The 21,532-nt window shown below is 46.8% G+C and overlaps 1 protein-coding gene across 4 annotated transcripts in view; it reads left to right on the forward strand.

The window, feature by feature from the left end:
• The window catches only part of CRTC3 (CREB regulated transcription coactivator 3), a 98,236-nt gene that overhangs the window by 63,778 nt on the left and 12,926 nt on the right, over positions 1-21,532 (forward strand). For 3 of the 4 annotated variants that reach the window (XM_043489503.1, XM_043489505.1, XM_043489502.1), the window contains exons 5-10: positions 984-1,046; positions 3,113-3,213; positions 10,541-10,576; positions 12,398-12,483; positions 14,640-14,689; positions 19,802-20,019. In XM_043489503.1, coding sequence (XP_043345438.1) covers positions 984-1,046; positions 3,113-3,213; positions 10,541-10,576; positions 12,398-12,483; positions 14,640-14,689; positions 19,802-20,019 — 554 coding nt within the window. The remainder of the gene's footprint in view (positions 1-983; positions 1,047-3,112; positions 3,214-10,540; positions 10,577-12,397; positions 12,484-14,639; positions 14,690-19,801; positions 20,020-21,532) is intronic. The other variant, XM_043489504.1, reaches the window with a different exon arrangement.

Below are 21,532 nucleotides of genomic sequence, written 5' to 3' on the forward strand. Positions count from 1 at the left end.
ATTTGAAATGGACATGTTGAAAATTTTAGCTTCCTGGATTGAAGTCCATTCTCCATCTATTCTTGGGGCAAATACTGACAGCACTTACTGTGGATAATGTAGTCAGGACCTGGGAAAGGCAGGTATGAAGAGGGATAACAGCAGGCCCCTGCCTCAGGTAGGTTTTCAGCAATCCCAAAGAATCCTGGGATCCATGATTGTAGAATAAACACAGTATCTTATTTTAAATCATTAAAGCATTAGGCACTCCGTCGTGTCCAACTCTCTGCAACCCCATGGACTGTAGCCCACCAGGCTCCTCTGTCCTTGGGAATTCTCCAGGCAAGGATACTGGAGTGGGTAGCCATTCCCTTCTCCAGGGGATCTTCCTGACCCAGGGATCGATCCTGGGTCTCCCTCACTGCAAGCAGATTCTTTAATTAAATCATAAAAAGATATGTCCAATTTGAGATTGTAAAAAAATTGTATTTAAGAGAAAAGTGTTTTATGCTTTCTAGAGCATGAGGATTAGTTAGATTAATATTTTCATACACTGGATTACTGTAGCAGTTATGTTCCTCTTTATGGACCTCTGTAGAGGAGTGCAGCATTTCTGTATCAGGATTTGCCAGGCATCCCCTATGCACACACTCGGGGTATGTGATGAGGGGTAGTTTTTCACACATCTGGAATAAGACCTCACATCCCCAGAGAGGAGTTGGTCATGGATCTGAAATATTTCGAAAGGCATTCAAAAGTGCTTGTTGGCCCTTTAAAAGAAAAAGACCAAAAGCCTCCTTCCATGCCCAGCTGGCTCATTTGCTTGCCCTATTCACACCAATTTCTGATAGTTTTTATCATAGAAGTCAGAAATCACAGGACCCGGAGAGATAGCTGTGCAGCTGCGTGAGTAGAAGGGCCGGTTCTCAAACCCAGGCCTGAGGTTTCCCTTGCTCCTTGTGGACTGAACTTCTTTTCTTTTTATGTTATTCTGGTTTTTAAAGGCAGCAGCCTCCTTGGAAGGAAGAGAAGCACCCTGGGTTCAGGCTGACATCTGCACTCAACAGGTACATAGTTTGTTTTCTAGTAGAAATAAACTTTAAAGAAGGCAAATCATCCTGATGGTCCTGCTGCTTTTTAATCTATCATCTGTTTGCCAGAGTACTCTTATATTCTGTTGTTTATACTAAGTGTTGTGTTTGTACTAAGTGTTAAAAAAAAAAGCAGCCTGAATCTCCCACCATGTAGTGAACCTCTGCTCAGGACAATGTAGCTGTGAGAACATGAAGTCTGAGTGAATGACAGTTTGCCTCCCACTCTGTGTCCTTGAGCAAGTTGCATAGCTTCTCTGTGTCTCAGTTTACTTAGCTGGAAAAAGGAAGATAGCAATACCTACATCAAGGGATGGTTGCAAGGATTAAATAAGATACATAAGAAACACAAAGAAGCATTAGCATTCAATAACTGTATTAAACCATCACTTCAAGCCTGACCCCAGTGTTTAGGTCATTTTGTTTAATCCTGATCACATTCTACAAGAATGAGTATGACTTTCTGTTCTAAGAAGTTACAAATGACTTGTCCAAGGTCACTTAGCTTGTGACCTTGTGATGTGATGGAACTGGGATAAAAAAAAAAATTTAGTGCAAAATTTTAACATACACAAAAGGGAAAAGCGTTACAAGAATTCCGTGTGCCCATCTTTTAGCTTCTATGTCTACCCTTACCCCCTGCCCTTCCCACCCTCATCCCACCACCAGCCAGATAGAGTATTTCACCTGCAAGTATCTCTAACAGTATAAGGCTGATAGGAACCTTAAAAAAAAAAAAGTGCAATGCCATTATTCCACTTAACGAAATTAACAATAATTCCTAATATTATCTAATACCCAGTCTGTATTCACATTTCTCCAGTTGTGTCTCTGCATTTGATTGATATTCTCTTGAGTCTCTTTGAATCTGAACCCAAGGCTCCCCGGTCCCAGAGTCCTTGCTCTTGCTGCTGCTTCCTCCTGGTTCTGAGCTGCCTGTCCCTTGTGTAAACCCAACCCAGCCGTGGCACACAGTCCAGCCACGGAGCTCAGTGGCTGCAGAAGGCCATCACCTGAAACAGCCCACAGAGAAGCATTTTAGGCTAATTCGAAGCCTCCCACAAGTTCTTTTTTGGCAGTTTGACCCTTGATGGGACAAGTAAATAATATCTCTTGGAGTCAAAGCTGCATGTAAACTGCAACTGTCTGGGAGAATTTCAGAAATTTGCTATAGTTCAACAGTTCCACCAATTTTTGTCTTACGATTCTGTCACAGTCTTAAAAACCATTGAGACCCTCAAACAGTGTTTGTTCATGTGGGTACATTTGTTTGTATTTAGCTATTGATATTGGAAATTAAATTGAGAGATTTATAGAAGACACTTATTAATACACTTAGAAATAGCAGTAATAAACTCATGTCAACATAAATCATATTTTTTAAGCACAGTTATATTTTCTGAAACAAACTAAATCACTGAGAAGAGAGGCGTTGTCCCTTTTATGTATCTCTTGACGATAGCTTGATCCTCTGCTTGTGCGTTCAGTCTGCATTGACATTGCATGTCACAAGGCTCTGGAAAACTACTGTGCTCATGAGGGCGAGAGTGAAAGGGCAGAGAACATGTTAGAGTTATTCTGAAAGTCGTCCTGACCTTGCATTCTCCCTGGAAGGGCTGGAAAGCCACTGCTTTGATGATCCTTCCTGGAGGAGGAATTATTCACAGATGGAGAGGATCTAGCTCAGCTGCAGAGAATATATTGGCCACAGCCATCTTCTGAGTTGTGAGGAAAGATGGAACGTTTCTTAAAGAAAGCCATGAATCTAGTGTCTTCCTTGTTAAACCATATCGTTACGCCACTAGCTTCAAAGTGTGAGATCTCACAAGTACAAATTGCTGTTTTCTGGGTGTGGGTCATCCTCAGGGGCTGATGTTGTAAGGGACTGCAGGTACGTCCAAACCCCTCATTTTATGGATGATTGTAAATCGGTTATTCTTGCTTTCTCTCCCGTTGGTAATTTTCAGGAAAGAATATTGCATTTTCACTAAGGAAAAAATGGATTTTTCAGCCAGACTCTCTCTCTCCCCCCTCCCCCTTAGGACCAATTCTGACTCTGCTCTTCACACCAGTGCTCTGAGTACCAAGCCCCAGGACCCCTATGGAGGAGGGGGCCAGTCGGCCTGGCCTGCCTCATACGTGGGTAAGACACATAGGCTGGATGCCAACCACTTCTGTGCCGTCTTGTTCTGTCCTTGGGGAGCCGGGGGAGAGAAAAGCTTAAACCGTGTGCCTTTCCCTGGCTCGTCTTCCACAGGGAACAACTCCTGGCTGGGGAGGTGTGTGTGCGCTCATGATGAGGTGAACGTGGACCTTCCCTCCCGCCTCTTCCTCTGCAGGTTCTCCTTGGCGTCTCTCGGCCCTCAGACTTTCTATCCTCCACACTCTCCCATTTTAAGGTCCTCATCAGTTTTACAGGGACTCATGGCAACTTTCTAATTGATCTCATCATTTGTAGTCTCCTGTCTTTCCAGTCCAGGCTTATGTCGGGTTCTCTGAAAGCCCTTTTTCCACCCAGGATCTGGACACGCTGAGAGATAACAGCAGAAGGGACAGGGAGGTGGATGCCGCCTTTCCTCCTGATAGAGGAAGTGGCTTCTCTCTGGGGGCCATGTCTGTTCAGACCAAACCCCAGAGGGACGCTGACTCCCCCAGTGGCCTGCAGCCCTGGCCCAGGGCGGCCCCCACGGCTGGAGCCCTGAGGTCAGGCTGCAGGCAGGGCCAGCCCCGGGGCCGGAGGAGTGGGAGCTCACCTGTTGCCCACTTTGCTGCAGGTCCTTGTCCCACCTCCCCAGGGTGACCAGGAGTGGGGAAAGAGTCATGCCATCTGCTTCCAGAACAGCCCAAATCTGATCAGAATCCAGTCACAGTGCCACTCCCCCACCTCTAGGAGAGAATCCAAATCTCCCAGTTTGGAACGATACGGACCCTAGGATCAGGTGGCCTGTGCCCACCTCGCTCCCTCTTCTCCTTACTCACCAACCCTTCCCCCGACACCCCCACCAAGTCTGTGAACTACTTTGGGTTCCAGAACTGCTTCATCCTGTTCCCATCTCTTCCTCTCTTAACTCACTCCTGACTCACCTGGCCAGCACCCTCAGCTTTGTCCTCATGTCTGCAGAGCCATCCTTACCCTTCCTCCCCTTGCCAGCCCAGAACCCGCCATGTCCTTCCAAAATCCCGGAGCGCCTCTCTGTAGATGGCTATCGTGCCACTGACTGCCTTTCCCGTGGGTGTGTGTCTCCTCTTCTGCTCCAAGTAGACTGCTCTTTTTAAAAAAAATTTAATTTTTATTTTAAATAGGAAAGCATTTCTAGCGCTACAGGCATCAACGTATTTAAAAGGCATCAAAATTTGGTGCATAGCAACTCTGGATCATAGAGGTTTTTATTCTTGAGGGCAACAGAGCAACCCCCACAAAGGGTCTTGCAGGGGAAGCTCTTACAAGAACCCCACGTGAAGCAACTGTGTGCGGGGCTGCTCCCAGTAGATTTCCTACGGTCAGTGTGTTATTGGTCTTACCTTCCACACAGAGTCAGGCACGGAGGAGCCCTCAGTGATGGGGAGTGAGGAGGGATTACTTGGTGGCTTATGCGTACAGAGCACACTCTAGTCGCTGACTCTAAGCTGCACCTGAATCACGGTTGGTTCAGTAAGATGCCGTCCAAGCCTGCCTTTCTGGGGTTTATAGTCTAGCAGGAACAGTGGTCCTGAAATAGCCACTCCGTGTGCCCACTGACCGTTGTCCACACACAGGGCTGTGTGTTTGGTCTGGAAACAGGGGAATAAATACATCTTTGGCTAAGATAGTACTAGCCTTTCTAGTTTCCTTTACTTTTTAGATAGTTTAAAGCCTGAGTAGTCCCTCTTCCTTCTGAGGAATCCATCCTGGGTCTTATTTCCTTGCATACAGTAGGGATGGGGTTTAATCATCCTGGTATGTGTTGTGATAATGCTGTATTTGTTCCGTTGATGCAGTTCAGAGATGCTCCATTTACCCAAGCAGTTTGTCAAGTATGAGCTGTTTGAGGACAGGATGGGGCCGTCGAGCTCTGTGTGCACACGTGGGGCTCTGAGGGTGAAGCTGGCAGTTGTGTTGAAACTGGATGTGGTTCCACCACTCACCATTTAGAGGAACAGGATCTGTGGGAAGTCGGAGTAGTTTAGCTTCCACGTAGGTAGTTATAAGTAGCGCGTAGGAATATATAAGCCTATGGACGTCCCTGGTGGTCCAGTGGTTAAGACTCCACACTTCCAATGCAGGGGGTATAGGTTCAATCCCTGGTCGGAGAACTAAGATCCCACATGCCCACTGCATGGCATGGGCAAAAAAAGCAAAATGTGTGCTTAGGGCTTGCCCAGTGGCTCAGCAGTAAAGAATTCATCTGTGATGCAGAGATACAGGAGGCGTGGGCTTGATCCCTGGGTCAGAAACATCCCCTGGAGGAGGAAGTGGTGACCCAGTCCAGTATTCTTGCCTGGGATATCCCATGGACAGAGGAGCCTGGCAGGCTACATGTCTGCCACATGGCATGGTCAAAAAAAGGTGGGGGAGGTGAATATATAAGCCTAAAAAAGGTGCAGCAAGGTCTTAGTCTCCCTGGATTGGGAGGGAACCAGACTGATAGACTTCAATCTGGAATTCCCAAGAAAGAGCTGCCTTTCTATTAATCTCAAAAATATATAAGCAACTCCTGCAGCTCAATTCCTGTGGAAAAATAAATGACCCAATCAAAAAATGGGCCAAAGAACTAAACAGACATTTCTCCAAAGAAGACATAAAGATGGCTAACAAACACATGAAAACATGCTCAACATCACTCATTATCAGAGAAATGCAAATCAAAACCACAATGAGGTACCATTACACGCCAGTCAGGATGGCTGCTATCCAAAAGTCTACAAGCAGCCGGGGCCCACTTGGGCTCCGGGTAGAGGGAGCGGCGCGTCGACCAGCCGGCCGGGGCCCACTTGGCCTCCGGGTGGAAAAAAAGAGAAAAGAAAGAAAGAAAAAAAAAAAAGTCTACAAGCAATAAATACTGGAGAGGGTGTGGAGAAAAGGGAACCCTCTTACACTGTTGGTGGGAATGCAAACTAATACAGCCACTATGGAGAACAGTGTGAAGATTCCTTAAAAAACTGGAATTAGAACTGCCATATGACCCAGCAATCCCACTCCTGGGCATACACACTGAGGAAACCAGACCTGAAAGAGACACATGCACCCCAGTGTTCATCGCAGCACTGTTTATAATAGCCAGGACATGGAAGCAACCTAGATGCCCATCAGCAGATGAATGGATAAGAAAGCTGTGGTACATATACACAATGGAATATTACTCAGCCATTAAAAAGAATACAGTTGAATCAGTTCTAATGAGATGGATGAAACTGGACCCCATTATACAGAGTGAAGTAAGCCAGAAAGATAAACACCAATACAGTATACTAACGCACATATATGGAATTTAGGAAGATAACAATAACTCTATATGCAAGACAGAAAAAGAGACACAGGTGTATAGAACAGATGTTTGGACTCTATGGGAGAAGGCGAGGGTGGGATGATCTGAGAGAACAGCATCGAAACATGTATATTATCAAGTGTGAAACAGATCGCCAGTCCAGGTTGGATGCATGAGACAAGTGCTCAGGGCTGGTGCACTGGGAAGACCCAGAGGGGAGGGATGGGGAGGAAGGTGGGAGGGGGGTACAGGATAGGGAACACATGTAAATCCATGGCTGACTCATGTCAATGTATGGCAAAAACCACTACAATATTGTAAAGTAATTAGCCTCCAACTAATAAAAATACATGAAACACACACACACACACACACACACACACACACACACAGAAAGAGCTGCCTTTCTGCCTCTGCCATTCCTGCAATCGTGTTGCCCTCTGTTTAAAGTCTGTGCTTCTATAGAAAGGGCTAAAGGCCTAGAGAGAACAAGGAAATCCTAAGTAACAAGACTTTGAGGCCTGCATGCAGAGAGGAAGAAAAATAGCTAAAGCAAGTGATTAATCAAGTGAAGTATTTACCCTGAGTGATGTTGCCTGCAAGGGAAGAGGTGAGAAGTGTCAGAAGGCCTGAGTGAGGACAAATAAGAAAAGCAACAGAGTGTCAGTGTTGATCCTAGCGGAAAGCAGAAGAAAGAAGGAAATCCTGGAGTAGAGTCCCAGGGTCCCTACTTTTCACATCAGCAGCTCGAGCCCGTCGTGTTTGTACTGTGGTATCTGACAACTGTGGAAGGCAGGCCGACCTCCAGCCTGGATGTCTGAACCGTGTCCCTGCTTCAGTTGCCTTGGAAGTATAGCAGAAGTCAGAAACACATCCAAATATGGCTGTGTTTACATGGGAAAGCCAGTGTGTTTAAAATATTATTCAAGTCTCCAAGGATAGGAATTATTTCTGGAGAATTCTATCTGTTGGTGGGAGCTATTTTAAATAGTTTCTTGCCTTTTCCCCTCTCCCCCTGTCATTCATGAAAGTTTCTCATTTGCTTTCCTTTCAGACTTTTAAAAATATCGACTAGCTTTGCAAAAAGGTATTTCTTATTATAGGAGCGACCAAATAAAGTAAAGATTTAAAAAGTGATGGGAAAAATTATAATTGAAGCTGGGAATTAGACTCCACAAGCAGAAAGCAATAACTGCCTTTTCCCTGGGAATCTTTCCTGAGCAGAGTGATGTAGCCTCAATTAACGTTCCCACTATTTTTTTTGGTTCTGAGCAGATCATAAGGGAGCATCTGCTGACAGCTTAACTACATGAGCAGAAAGCTGTGATACATTCATGAGCAAAAGTTTGTGTCCCAAGAAGACACAGTCATTAGGCTGATACATGGTTAGTAATTCTCATAATGGTTATTCAATTTGCATGACAGGCATCCATGGTGAGGAGTTGATTGAAATGAGAGAAATAAACTTTTATGCAACCAAGCAAGATTTTTATAATTTCTCTCTTTTTGTTTAACTATCCAGAATTTATCAAGAAAAATGTTGATCATTTCCCTGGCAGCATGTGCAATTTAATTATCATTCGACACTCACATGCATGCACACGCGCGCACACACACACACGCGCGCGCGCACACACATACCCCCCAAATGGGTAAGCCTGATGGCACTCTGTGACACTTGCCCATTGCACTGTAGTCTAGGACTGTGCCTAACCCCTCTCTGCTCATCACTAGTAAGTGGAGGAAGGGGCCAGGGTGGTCCTTGCACTTTCCAGTAGCAGTCTAGGGCTAAGGGCAGAGCAAGGCATGATGCTTGTCTTCTTAGCACCCAGAGCTGTAGAGGCTGAGTCTCACCAGCTTTAAGAAACACAGCCCTGAGCTCCTTCCCAAGGAAGGAGATCTGCCTTGGACCCCAGTGATCTTACCACAGGTAATACTATACCTTTGACCAGCACCATGAAGGCTTAAAATGCAAATAACCCTGAAAGAAATGAGCCTGTTGGAGAAGGAAATGGCACCCCACTCCAGTATAGTCTTGCCTGGGATATCCCATGGACAGAGGAGCCTGGCGGGCTATATATTCCATGGAGTCACAAAGAGTCAGACACAACTGAGTGACTAAACAAACGAGAGGTGAGCCTTGGTTGCATAGATGGGAGGAAGAGGGAGATGGCAGAGGCATCTGAGATCTAAAGAGGGAGCAAAAGTGTCACGCAGGTGACAGAGGGCCCAGAATGGGGAGGTTTCCTGAGAGACACACTCTGGTTAAGTACTCTGCCCCCTGCCTCCACCTCTGTTCAGCAGATCCAGGCTGTGCTGGGAGGTGTTTTAGATTCGTCAGGCGTGAGGGTGGGGAGAGGGAAGGCGATCTCAGTAATGTTTAGGAGTCAGCCCTCGGTGGCTCCTAGTCCGCAGGTTTCTTGGAGCACACATGAGCCTTGGTTGTGGCTGTTTGTCCCCTGCAGGGCTGATCCGTGTTTCCTCTGCTTCTGGATACCCACTCACAACTCGTTCCCTTTTATTTTTATCCCTTTATTTATAGTTGTATCATCTGATATTTTTTATCCAGTAGTAAAAATCCAGGCTTGGATATGTTGGAAAAAATTTGTACAACGTGAGAGCTGCGAGTTAAGTTTTATTTGGGCAAAATGAGGACTGCAGCCGGGAGATGGCATTTCAGATAGCTTTGAGAGACTGCTCTGAGGAGGAGCCAGGATATATAGGAGTTTTGCAACAAAGGGCAGGTTGTCTGAACATCAAAAGATTGTGGTTAATTAAAGAAAACCAGATAACTCAGGTTAAGGAACGTAGTGCTTTTCTGTGTATAGGAAGATGCAAGAGTCTGGACTCACTGAAATCCTTCCTTTCATATGCATCTCAGCTATCTGGGGCCAGTATCCTGTGTTTTCACATCCCAAATTTCCTCAGGGCTCACCATGGGGAGTGGCTGTAGTCTGATGGCTGGTAAACGGCAGGTATTTTTTCCTTCCTGAGTTCCCTGGAGGCTGCAATAGCTGGTGACTGTGACAGCCTTTGTTTACTGATATGGCAGGAAACATTCCATTTCTCACATATTTTGGTTATATATTAACTTGGTGCTAACACATCGGTTATTGCCACCATCATCCTTCTAGTTACCGAATCTCTGAACCAGGAGTTAATTGTCTTTAATTACTCTCATTCCCACACCCTTCACACCCATTGAGTAGCCAAGTCCTGTTCATTCCACGCCTGCTGTGTATCTCAAATCTGCCACCTCTTTTCTGTCCTCGCTACCAACAAATACCCCACTTATTTCCTTCTTGCCTGGACTGTTAAGGAGGTTTTTCACTTAGTCTTCCTGCCTTCAGACTTTCTCCTTTCAATCTACCTCACATTCCGCTGCAAGAACAATCTCTCCAAAACAGAGGGGATACACGTATGTGTATAGGCTTCCCAGCTGGCTCAGTGGTAAAGAACCCACCTGCCAATGCAGGAGCTGCAGGAGACGTGGGTTCAATCCCTGGATTGGGAAGCTCCCCTGGAGGAGGAAATGGCAACCCACTCCAGTGTTCTTGCCTGGGAAATGCCACGGACAGAGGATCCTGGCAGGCTACAGTCGATGGGGTCACAGAGAATCAGACCCAACTGGGCGACTAACACTTTGTGCCGTTTTACTTCACTCTCTATATTACTTCTTTCTTTTCTTTGTGATTTGGTTAGAGGTTCTCAGACTTTGTAAACTGTTCTTCTTTCAGGACAGAGGCAATAAAAGATCTTAAAGATGGAGATAATTTTAAAGAAAAGTAAATAGACACCAACTTTAGACTTAAGTTAGCTTTATCTATTTTAAGTTTAGTATAAATGCTGATGCCCTCTGAGTGAACATCACTATACCAAAACTGCCTTGGAATTTTCAAAATTCTATTTGATTCAGAAAGACTTACTAATTCATGAATAAATAATAATTCATGAATAAATAAAGGTGGAAGCACAGCCTAACAGTGTTTGTTTCTTTCCCACTAGGTTTCTGTGATGGTGAGCATGACGTGCATGGGGAAGGTAATGAACTGATTTCACCCCCCTGTGCTGAGTGGGATGCTGACTGTAGTACACATAACCTCCTCTTAACACCTGATCTAGTTAGTACTCAAGTTTTCTGGACTTCCCAAAAATGCTGACAACAGCTGAGATGCTCTATAAAATTAAGGCCAGCCCTGATCAAGGCCATGAGAAGGGAAATGTGTGGTTAGATTACAAAGGCTCCTTGTCATCTGGGTCCCCATGGTCCCACAGTCACAAGGCTGTACAGCGGAGCAAAAGTTGTGATCGCTTGAGAATAGTGATTAGACACTTAAGCCACTGGTTGTCCCAATATCCTTCCTTCCTCAGCTGTCTTTCTCAGCCTGTTTAGAAAGTTTTGTGAGCCAGTAATTGACAGATATAAATAATGTGAGGAAAATGCAAAGTGATTGCAAAATAAAATTGCAAACCTTACAGAAGATAATGAGTTTCATGAAGCTGATTAATGTTGGGGATCTACTAAATGACTCTGGAAGCCATTGACAGATGAAAGCCTGACACAGCTCATTTATTCATTCAGTACCAGGCACTGTTTTCTTTTCCCTAAAATTTCATAATCTGAAATTTAATTTTCATAATCTGAAAGTGAACAACTAAATTAGGTTTATACACTGCAGGGGTCAGGACTCATGGGGACTGTGATAAATGAGGAGTTTCCTGTGCCAGAGGTGCAATTCTCTTTCATCATCTTATTTACTCCTTTCTGGGAAGGCCATTTCAGGCCAGGAGTAAAATCATGAAAGGTTGAAACAGCAATAAATATCTAGTCCACTAGGACCAAAATAAAGAGATGGCTGCAAGGTTGTTTGCATTCCCCCAGTGAGTTCTTTGAAGAATTACAACCAGTCTTGGATACGAAGTGACAAAAAGCAATGAACTTCTCCAAGGAAACAATCCCCATTACAGTTTTACAGTGCTGGAGTCCACTCCAGCCATATTCTTGTGACCAGACTCTCATGAGAAGTAACCTTAAGTCATCTCTCGCAGCCCTTGCAACTTTTCCTGTCATCTGATGTTATCTTTCAGGGGCTTCCCTGGTGACTCAGATGGTAAAGAATCTACCTGAAATGCAGGAGACCTGGGTTAGATCCCTGGGGCAGGAAGATCCCCTGGAGAAGGAGATTTCCTCATCCTTCTGGGTTCTCGACTCCTCTTTCTGCCCCACATCCAGCCCAGGACCAGGCATCTTCACTGCCACCTTGTCTTCCATGGAATATTCCTCTTCTCTCTTTGTTACCTTCCTCATTCCCTCTCTCCTGAATTTTTGTGGGTCCCTCCTCATCCCTTTTCTTCCATCCTCTCCTTGCCAGGTTTGCAAGGCCCTCCCTGACCTGACCTCTACCTTCCCACCCTTCTCCTTTACATACTCGGTGGTTATCCATTACCTCCACTCTCTCTCGACCTTCGTTCATGTTGCTGTCTCTCTCTCTGGGGATGGCCGTTTCCTGTGTCCCTGAAGGACTGGCCTCAGTGCTGAGCCTAAGAGGCTGGGCTCTTCCTGGTCCACCCAGAGCAGCACTGAGCCCTTTGACCTTTTGGGCCTCCCCCTGATCCTCCTTCCAGACATGGGTATCCACATGCCACCTTTTCCCATGTGCAGGGTATGAAGTCCTCAGGGGCTGAATTCACGTGTCACTCACCCATGCATCCCCTACTGTAACACTCAAAACACCATCTGTAGTAGACAGTCAATATGTGTTAACTCAACCGTTTCCACAGAGGTCGTTTGTTGGGCCAGGGATGGGGGGTGCTGGTGGGGGGGCCTTCTAACGCGGTGACTGTGCTTCTGCCCCCCTTTAGTGGTGTCTTTTCCCGGCCCGCTGAGGGAAGAGAACCTGCTGAACGTCCCCAAGCCACTCCCGAAGCAGCTGTGGGAGACCAAGGAGGTGGGTGGACAGCTGTGCTCCTTGTCACTGAATGTTTGCCCTTCAGAGGTCAGCGTCAAATCCCGCAGAGGATTTGGGGAGAAAAAAAAGCAGAGAGGAAGTCTAGTGACAGAGATAGAAGAATATACTAGGGAATGATGGTTCAAATAAAAACAAGCATAATTGTATTGATGGGTTAGCACAACCATCTCTTAACTTCCTAGTTCTCATGTGAATTCCCTCTTTCAGAAAGACTGGTTGGTCCCTCCTATCTCTTTCATATTATAGGAAGTGCTAAAACCCAGTTACAAGTTAGAGGCAGATTTTTCTGTTTTGTAGCCATCACCAGCTGTGAGTCACTAGCTTCTGTCCATAATGGCTGGTTCACCAGATAACTCCTTTCTTTAGTGAAAACCATTTGACTTGAGTCATCCAGAAGTTGGAAAGAAGTCCTCCGTTTAACAGTTTCTAAGAGCCTTTGAGTACTTGTCCCTGTCTCCACCGTGGCTCCCTCTCTGTTAACCCACCTGCTATGAAGAGAGGGGGGTCCCATGGTACCCAAGTCAGGCTTTCTTCCATAGAGGATCTGCCGCCTCTGAAAGAAAACAACGCATCCGCCCAGCCCTGAGCCAAAGGAAACCAAATGAACTTTTTGGCCAACCTAATATATATATGCTAAAAAAATAATAACAATAAAAGAATGAACCTATTGACTCAACTCTTCTCCCAGAAATGACTGATGGAGAACTGCAAGTCCGTAAGAGCTGAGTGAGGTGCAGGGCACTCCCTAGTGCTTCAGCGCCGCGGTTGTTCGTGCTGTCTCGTGCTTGACCACTGCCACCTGCTCAGGCTTCCTGTGGGCCAGTTTCTTCTCCCTGCTCTACCAGAGTCATCGTTAGCATTAGGGTGAGCTTGAAAGGTCTTTTATAGAAGCAAGATGTTTTGATATTCAGTCTTTTGGGGGGAAAGAGATGTAAAAATTCACATACTTAGGCACAGGAGAAGCCCACTGTCCTTCTCCATGGGAGGCGCCAGTGGTTTTGGAGGCCTTTGTCAGAGGACAGCTGTGTCTTCCCCACAGAGGGGTCAGTGGCAGCCAGTCTTCTCTGAGCACCAGGGAAGAGGTACTCTCTATAGAAAGAGGTGTTCATCTCTACTAGTTCTTTGTTTTTTTGCTGCGCCGCATGGCTTGCAGGATCTTAGTTCCCTGACCAGGGATTGAACTCAGGGCCAAGGCAATGAAAGCACTGAGTCCTAAGTATTGGACTGCCAGGGAACTCCCCTCATCTCCCTTAGCTGTTACAGATTTGCAGTTCTCCATAAATCAGTTCTGGGAGAATGAGTCAATAGGTTCATTCTTTTTTTTTTTTAAAGCATATATTAGGTTGACCAAAAAGTTTGTTTGGTTTCCTGTAACATCTTAGGAAAAAAACCCCAAACAAACATTTTGGCCAACCCAGTATATATGGAGCATCTGTTGCCAGACATTGAGGTGCAGGGATGGGACAATAAACAAAATGAAAATACCTTCTAGGGACATCCCTGGTGATCCAGTGGCTGAGACTCCCTGCTCCCAATGCAGGGGACCTCCGACTTCCATCCCTGGTCAGGGAACTAGGTCCCACGTGCCGCAACTAACCATTCGCATGCTGCAACTAAAAGGTTCCCCATGCCACAGCTAGGATTGAAGAGCCTTTGAGCAGTAACTAAGACCCAGCACTGCCAAATAAATAAAGTAAAATTTAAAAAACAAGGGGAAAAAAAAATCCCCCCAACTTAGATTTTAGTTGAAATATTTCTTTTCTTCAGATGTTAATTTCCTCTTTCTTCACTCTAGTTTATGTCTCTCTTTTCTCCTGTTCCTCTCAGACTCATTAGAAAATGAATATTTATTTAAAAGCTCTATGGGAAGCATATTGGCCTTTTATAAGAAAATAATTCATTTAGAAGAGAATCATCTAGAAGCATCAAATTAAGAAAATTTATTAGTATCCTGCCTCCCTTATGCCTGGAAAAGTCTAGTCAGAACCTAACCTGCTGCTTTGTGAGGATGCTGTTGTATAAGCTGGCTCTCCACTTGCACTGACTGGAGCCCCGAGATACCTGCAATGACAGTTTCTAAAAACTTGAATTTGGCTTTACAGTGAGTAAGCCCGGCTTCCTATGTCTCTCCCCAGATCCAGTCCCTGTCTGGGCGCCCTCGATCCTGTGATGTGGGAGGTGGCAGGTAAGAGACGTTCTTTCAGTTCTTGTTTCAGGGCCGTCCTGAAGGTTTTACTGAAAGGGACGTCTCGCTGCTTCATCAGAGAACACTGAGAAATTTTACTCATTACATATAAGTTGAAAGTCAACTGAATTTTCACAAAAACAACAGCTCTCTTTCGGTACGCTCATATTTCATTTGTTCAAAGTAATTATATTACATAACTGCAAAAGTAAAACTGCCATAAATATGTTTGAGAATTACATCACTGACTCTGGGTAAACACACAACCCCACTGGAGGAAGCCGAGGCCTGCAGGTGTTGAGGGAGCCCACCAGCCTCACGCCTTTGGAATCTGTGGACCCCTGGCAACTTGGTGACCAGAAGTTACCTAAGAGAGTTTGTACAAATATGCCGAATGTCACAGAATCATGAACCTCAAAGGGATAGATTCTGTGTTATGTACATTTTATTTTTACCACATTTTTTTAAACTAATGGAAGATGAGTAAATAGGAAAACTTGCGATATTAAAAGGAGTTTCTGTGGAACAGCTAATTAACAGTATTTAGAAGTATACAGCTTCACTCCCTGAAAAATGTGAGAGACAGCTTTCAAAAAAAAAATATGTGTAGTACTAACAGATGAAAACATTCCTGAGGAGATGGGCCTGAGGAAGAACGTGGAGACAACAGAGATGATGAAGCCCACACACTGACAGACCCGTGAAGACGCAGTGAGGGAGCCAGGGGCGCCATCACTGAGTGACGCAGACATGGGGAGGCCCTCTCTCAGGGTCTTCGCAGAGAAGGACTGAGCCCTGGGGATGCACAGTGGTGTCCTGAGAGCACGGGGGGCAGGGAGGGGGGCCCAGTGACCCTCAAGGCTGCCCCCCAGGCTTGGAACAAAAACCTGCTCAGAAACAGCAGCTCTTTCCAAAGCCAAAACCGTGTGGTTTGAAAGCTGGCCTCTTGCATGATCTAGCTGAGCACAGGTGCACTTTCTAGATGGTCTGACGGTCTACAGAGGAACTCAAGCTATAGTACCTCAGGCCGTCCTTCTTTCTCATCTTCCCTGTAAAGCCTTCGCTGTTGTCTAACAGCGCTGAGTTCAGGGCCCGCCCTCCTGAGCAATGGGAGCGCAGGCCTTCTTTTCAGCTAGTTAAGTACAAACCCATGCAATGAACAGCCCACTGAGCTGAGATCAGGGTTGACCTCTTGAGAAAGTCAAAATGCCTTTTAGGACGCTACACCTGGAGTGTAGGTCGTCCCCACAGCTAGGGCTGAAGATTCTTCTCAAGAATTCATTTTGGCTCAATCCTCAGGCAGATGGGTGATGGAGGCCCTGCAGGCCTAAATTACAGAAGGGGCTGCGTACTTTCAACTCTTCATCCCTGCCCCCGAGAGCTTTGAAACCAGGGTTCCTTAGGTGACAAAACTTGCTTTCCTGCTCTTACACTAGACGTAGGATTCTGTCCCGTGACTCCTGTTCATCTGGTGTTTATTGACCCCCTACTCCTAGGCACTGGAGCAGAGCAGTGAACGAAACAGAACAGGCCCCTGCTCCCAACGAGCTGAGGCTCCTGTGGAGTGAAGTAGGCGAAAACAATCAAGCCAATAAATACATGTCATGTGTTGGTAAACGCAGTGAGGAAAAAGAAAGCCAAGTCGGGAGAACGGCAACCACAGGTGTCTGCAGGAGCCTCTCTGGTACCATGAGCTGTAACCAGAGTCCGGGATGCAGTGCAGGGAAGGGCAGAGGGAACAGCAGGAGCATGCCTGCAGAGCGTAGAGGCAGGTGCAGCCCGACCCAGAGTCCGGTTGGACTCGTTGGAGGGTTCTGAACCAGGGAGTATGTCATCTGCCTTATAGCAGATCCAGGAGGTGACTAGCAGCTGTATTTGGAAAGTTACAAGGTGTGTTCCTCTCAACCAGAGGGAAGGTACTTTGAATGTCAGTGACAACCTGGGTTGTGTTTGTCACAGTTACCTTCTCCATCTCTGCTCTGTGCTACCAGGTGCCGTCTCTGCCTTCGTGCTTCCTCCCTCCCTCTGAGCACCCGGGGACCTTCCTTCTTGCAGTCAGAGAGCCCGTTGCCCTCATAGCGAGCGGCTCTGCATTCGCAAGTTTATTTCCTAGTCCTTGGCCCTAACACTGCAACCAGCTGTCTGGAAGACAAGGCATCCCATTCAGCTTTTCTACAGTCCAAGTCATCCTTCTTCCTCACCCCTGAAGGACCCCTTTCCTACTTCCCCTTCTCTCTTCAAGCCTCCACAGTGATCCCAGTCCTACTTCACCAAGAAAAGAGAAGCCGCGGGAATGAACGCCTAGCGTCCCTCCCGCCCCTCACCCCATGCTTCTCAGCCCCATGCACCATCCTCCCTTGTTTCTAGTCCCTGGGGCCCGGCTGTCAGAACATTCTGTCTGTTCATAGCTTTACCCATGTCCTTGGCCCTTCTGGAAGCCTCTCTCCTGCTTATCCTTCCCACTTCTGTGTTTTCTACCTTTCCCTCTCTACTAGGTCTTCTCTCTGCATTAGTCACACTTAAGGATTCTGCACCAAAAAGTACTATCTGACCTTGCATTCCCTTCTAGTCCTTCCTTCTCACTTCCAGACTTCTCAGCCACACTTTCTGAAAGGCTTTCCCCTCGAGGCTCCCTTCCTGCTTGTCTGCTCCTCGGTCCATGGTGGCCTGGCTTCCTCCCACACTATTCTGACAGAACTTTCCTCGAGAGACCTCCCTTGACATGTCCTCCCATGTTACCAAAGCTCGGCATCTAAAGCAGAAGTCCTTCTCTTACCCACACCACCTACCCTGTCCCCAGTCTGCTCATGTGCTTCCGTGTTCCCTGTCCTGATGGGGGTGGTTCCACCCATCCCCATGCCAGAAAATCAGGAGTCACCCTTGAGCACTTCCTTAAACACCTCCAGAATTTCTCCCTATCTGCCCGCCTCCACGCTCTCATTACGTCTTGGTGACTGCTCAGCGGCAGCATAACTCGCCTCTTTGCCTCCAGGCCCCGCTTCTTACACCCTCCCCCAAGTCTGGCCCAAGGATGAGTGTGTCTTTCCCGCGCTCTCCACCTTCCCCTGGCTTCTTGTCATCAGCTTAAGCCTCATGTACTTTCCGCCTCCTCCGCCAAGCCCGTCTCCCATCACATCCCCCGCTCCTAAACTCGACCTTCCTGTGGCGGCCAAGTTCCTGGTGCCCGCAGTGTAGTCACATGCCTCTTTGCTTCACCCGTGCTGGGAACTCCGCCTGAAACAATCTTCCCCTTTGGAGCATCTGAATTCTTGAGCCTTCCAACTCAGCTCTGACGTCCTCCAGGAATCTCCCCTCCCCCAACCCGTTGGTCATTCCCTCCAGGCCTTGTACCGTCGGGCTCCGTCACTGCACGACTGAATTGGATTTTATACTGCAAGTTATTTTGTTTATGGCTGCTTCCCCTGCTTTGTCCAAGTCTCCTGAGGCCCTAATGCCAGTGGCCTGCACCCGGAACGTGCTTCGCTGTGTGTGCTGTGCTGAGTCAAGGGTCCTCAGTGGCATTCACCACCTTCCCCCCATCCTGGCTGAGGGCCCCTCCTGCAGCCACTCTCCTCCTCTTCACCCGCTCCGTTCTTTTCCTACATCAGACATGGACCGCACAGTCGCTTCTAACCGGTCTCTCCACCTCCCTCTCTACCCCTGTAGGGAACCCTCAACACCACAACCACCAGGGCCTCTCTAAACTGTGATTCTCCATCTCACACCTGGGCTCCCTGTCTCCTGCCATCACTGATCCACACTCCAGAACAGCCTGTCATCACGCCCTCATTTCCTCCCTTGCCTGCCCCTGCTGCTCATCTCCTGCCCCCGCTTCCGCACTCTGCCCAGCGCCCTGGCCATGCTGCGCTGCCTGCCGTTCCATGAGCACAGGCTCTCCCTCCCCAGCCATCCCCACAGCCACGACTCCTGCTTCTGCGTTCCCAGTGACACTTGTATCAGTCCCGGACCAGCGAGCTTCCTGCCATACTGCAATCGCTTGCCTTACCTGTCTGTCTCCAGCCTGTCTGTGAACTCTTAAGAGCAGTGCCCCCCAGCCTTGGGCTCAGTGGCCCCTCCCCGGGCCCACACTTTAGGGGCTCCACTCTTGTAGAGTAAGGAGTCCAAGGGGCTAAGGGGATGCAGGGAGCAGCCAGAGCTGGGTCCCCGGGCTGGGGAAGACACGGGCATGGTAGGGGGTGGACTGTGGGCTGGGGCTGCCTCTCTGCATGTTCTAGCACAGAGCTCCGAGGAATGGGAGAATTCTAAACTTGAATCTGGCCTTCCAGGCTATTACAAAGGTACAATCTGTCAAGACAGAAACATAGAAGATAATTCTTTTTTAAAGATTTATTGATTTGATTTATAACTTAAAAAAATTTAAACAGTTGGCCTGTGGGGCCCCCGTCTGTACTCCTGCTCAAGCGGCACACGCTCTGCTCATTCGTCACCCTCCCACCAGCACTCAGCCTAGTGCCTGGGCTCAGGGCAGCTGCGCCGCCGATCCTGACAAAGGAACGGTCACTTGAAAGTTTATGGAAACTGTTAATGGAAAAAGTATACTTTGGAAGGTATTTGGTTGATACAGGAGATCCTTTTTTTGGTGGGGGGGACGAAAGATAATTTAGAAATGTAACCAAAAGAATTGAATAAATGCAGAGCAGCGTCTCATATCTTATACAGTGCTTGACAATTTTCAAAGTACTTTTGCATCAATAATCTAACCTCTGTACAGTGAAGTAAATCAGCTATATGTGTATCCCCTCCCTCCTGGACGTCCTTTTACAGTAGAGAGTAATGCAACATTATAAAACAGTTGCACTCCAAAAAAAAAAAAAAAAAAAAATGCTGACAAAGGAAAACAGTAAAAGCGCACACATGCAACTAATCTTGTCTTAGAAAAGATTCCTGTAACACAGGCATAGATGACATCCTTAGTCCGGCATTACAGGTAAGCAGATCACACTCTGAAAACAAGGAAGAGACAGCCTCCACGAGGACTTGGATCTTTGGTACCCATGGCTTTTATCAAACACGGAAAGGTATCATACACATCCTATTCCCCCACAGCCAAATGCATTTTAGAGAGTAATACTTAACCTTTCTTTCTTTCAGCACTTTCCCACACAACGGTCAAAACATGGGCCTCTCCCCCTTCCTGGGAACCCTGAACACTGGGGGGTCGTTGCCAGATCTAACCAACCTGCACTACTCAGCGCCACTGCCAGCCTCCCTGGACACCGGTGACCACCTCTTTGGAAGTATGAGTGTGGGGAACAGCGTGGGCAACCTTCCCGCTGCCATGACTCACCTCGGCATCAGAGGCTCTTCTGGTAAGTGGTCCCTGCTCTACTGGGACCACGCCTGTGTCCCCTGGTGGTCCCGGGCCAGATGATGTTAATAAATCGTAGAGTGAGAGTGACTGTGTCTGAGTTAGAGATAATAACCCACTGGGCTTCCCAGGTGGCCCTGGTGGTAAAGAATCCACCTGCCAATAAGGAGATGCAAGAGAAGAGAGTTAAATCCCTGGGTTGGGAAAATCCCCTGGAGTAGGGAATGGCAACCCACTCCAGTATTCTTGCCTGGAAAGTACCATGGATAGAGGATCCTGGTGGTCTACAGTCCATGGAGTCACAAAGAGTCACAAAAGAGTGACTGAGCGCGCATGCATACAACCCACTAGCTTGTGTACCTCTCAATTCTGCTGACATTTCACTTAGGTGGTTCTCTTTCTGCTGAGTTTGATGAGCTCTGGGGCAGCTCAGTGAAACCTTATTCTTTTTTGTTGTTGTTCTTTTTTTTCGGGGGATGGGGGAGCAGAGTTGACCACACCTCACAGCATATGGGATCTTAGCCCCCTGCATTAGGAGCGTGGAGTCTTAACCACTGGACCGCCAGGAAAGTCCAAAACGTCATTCTTCACTGTCTTCTCCAGCCCACATGCCTCAGGGACTTGGAGAATAAGATTTGAGAGTCAAGAAATAAGTGTCCATTCTATTCTGTGTTAGCTGAACAATGTTTGTGGTCCCTTATCAACATATGATGATATTTAATAATTGCAGATATCTCTCTAAACTCTTCCAACTTCCCAATGGATTGCAAAAGAGAATATTTTGAATTTTAGAAAATTATGGGTATAAGGAAAATATCTATCCTTAATAGATATGTATATTAAGTATAAATCTGCCACAGTTCAAAACTACTGGATCAAATTTTCAGAAGTGCTTAAAGGTGCTTTAACTGTACTAAAAAGCTACTCATAAGGTGACTTGGCTGTTACCATAGGAGTTTGAGTCCCTGGGGTCTCTGGGAGTCTTTGGGGTCTCTAGGGTCTTTGAGTTATCCTGCTGCTTTACTTATGTGACCTTGGTGACATCTCTGAATAAGGTCATCAGAGGTCACGTGAGTCCAGCAGCATTGGCACTTAGCCCCCTTGGGTCTTGTGGAAGCTGGCATTCTCCAGCACAGCCTTGGACGCTGCTTCAGCTGAAAATCCTGTGTTTAATTGCTGGCTGTTATTTTCCTCAAACAAGCATTGTATTATCGAGGATATGTCACAACCAGTGCTTAAGTTTTTAGTGTTTCTACACACTCCTTAAAAGCGCATGGTATGAAAGATTGCACATATATTTTTAAAGATGTGTGTGCTTTCTTTCTGAATGACTGAGTTTAAAAAAAAAAAAAGTCTAAATTCATATCTTTGGCTCTATTTTTCATTCTTATTTGAGCCAGCCACATCTCTGACCTTTCCATGGTGAGTTAGGTAGGGGGATAACTACTTAGAGTTTTGTCAGAGACATGTTTCCTACCTTTTCAAAATCAATTGTGTGGGTGTGTGTATGTGTG

The sequence above is a fragment of the Cervus canadensis genome, chromosome 17, assembly GCF_019320065.1.
Source record: "Cervus canadensis isolate Bull #8, Minnesota chromosome 17, ASM1932006v1, whole genome shotgun sequence".
In the NCBI taxonomy this organism is placed as follows: domain Eukaryota; kingdom Metazoa; phylum Chordata; class Mammalia; order Artiodactyla; family Cervidae; genus Cervus; species Cervus canadensis.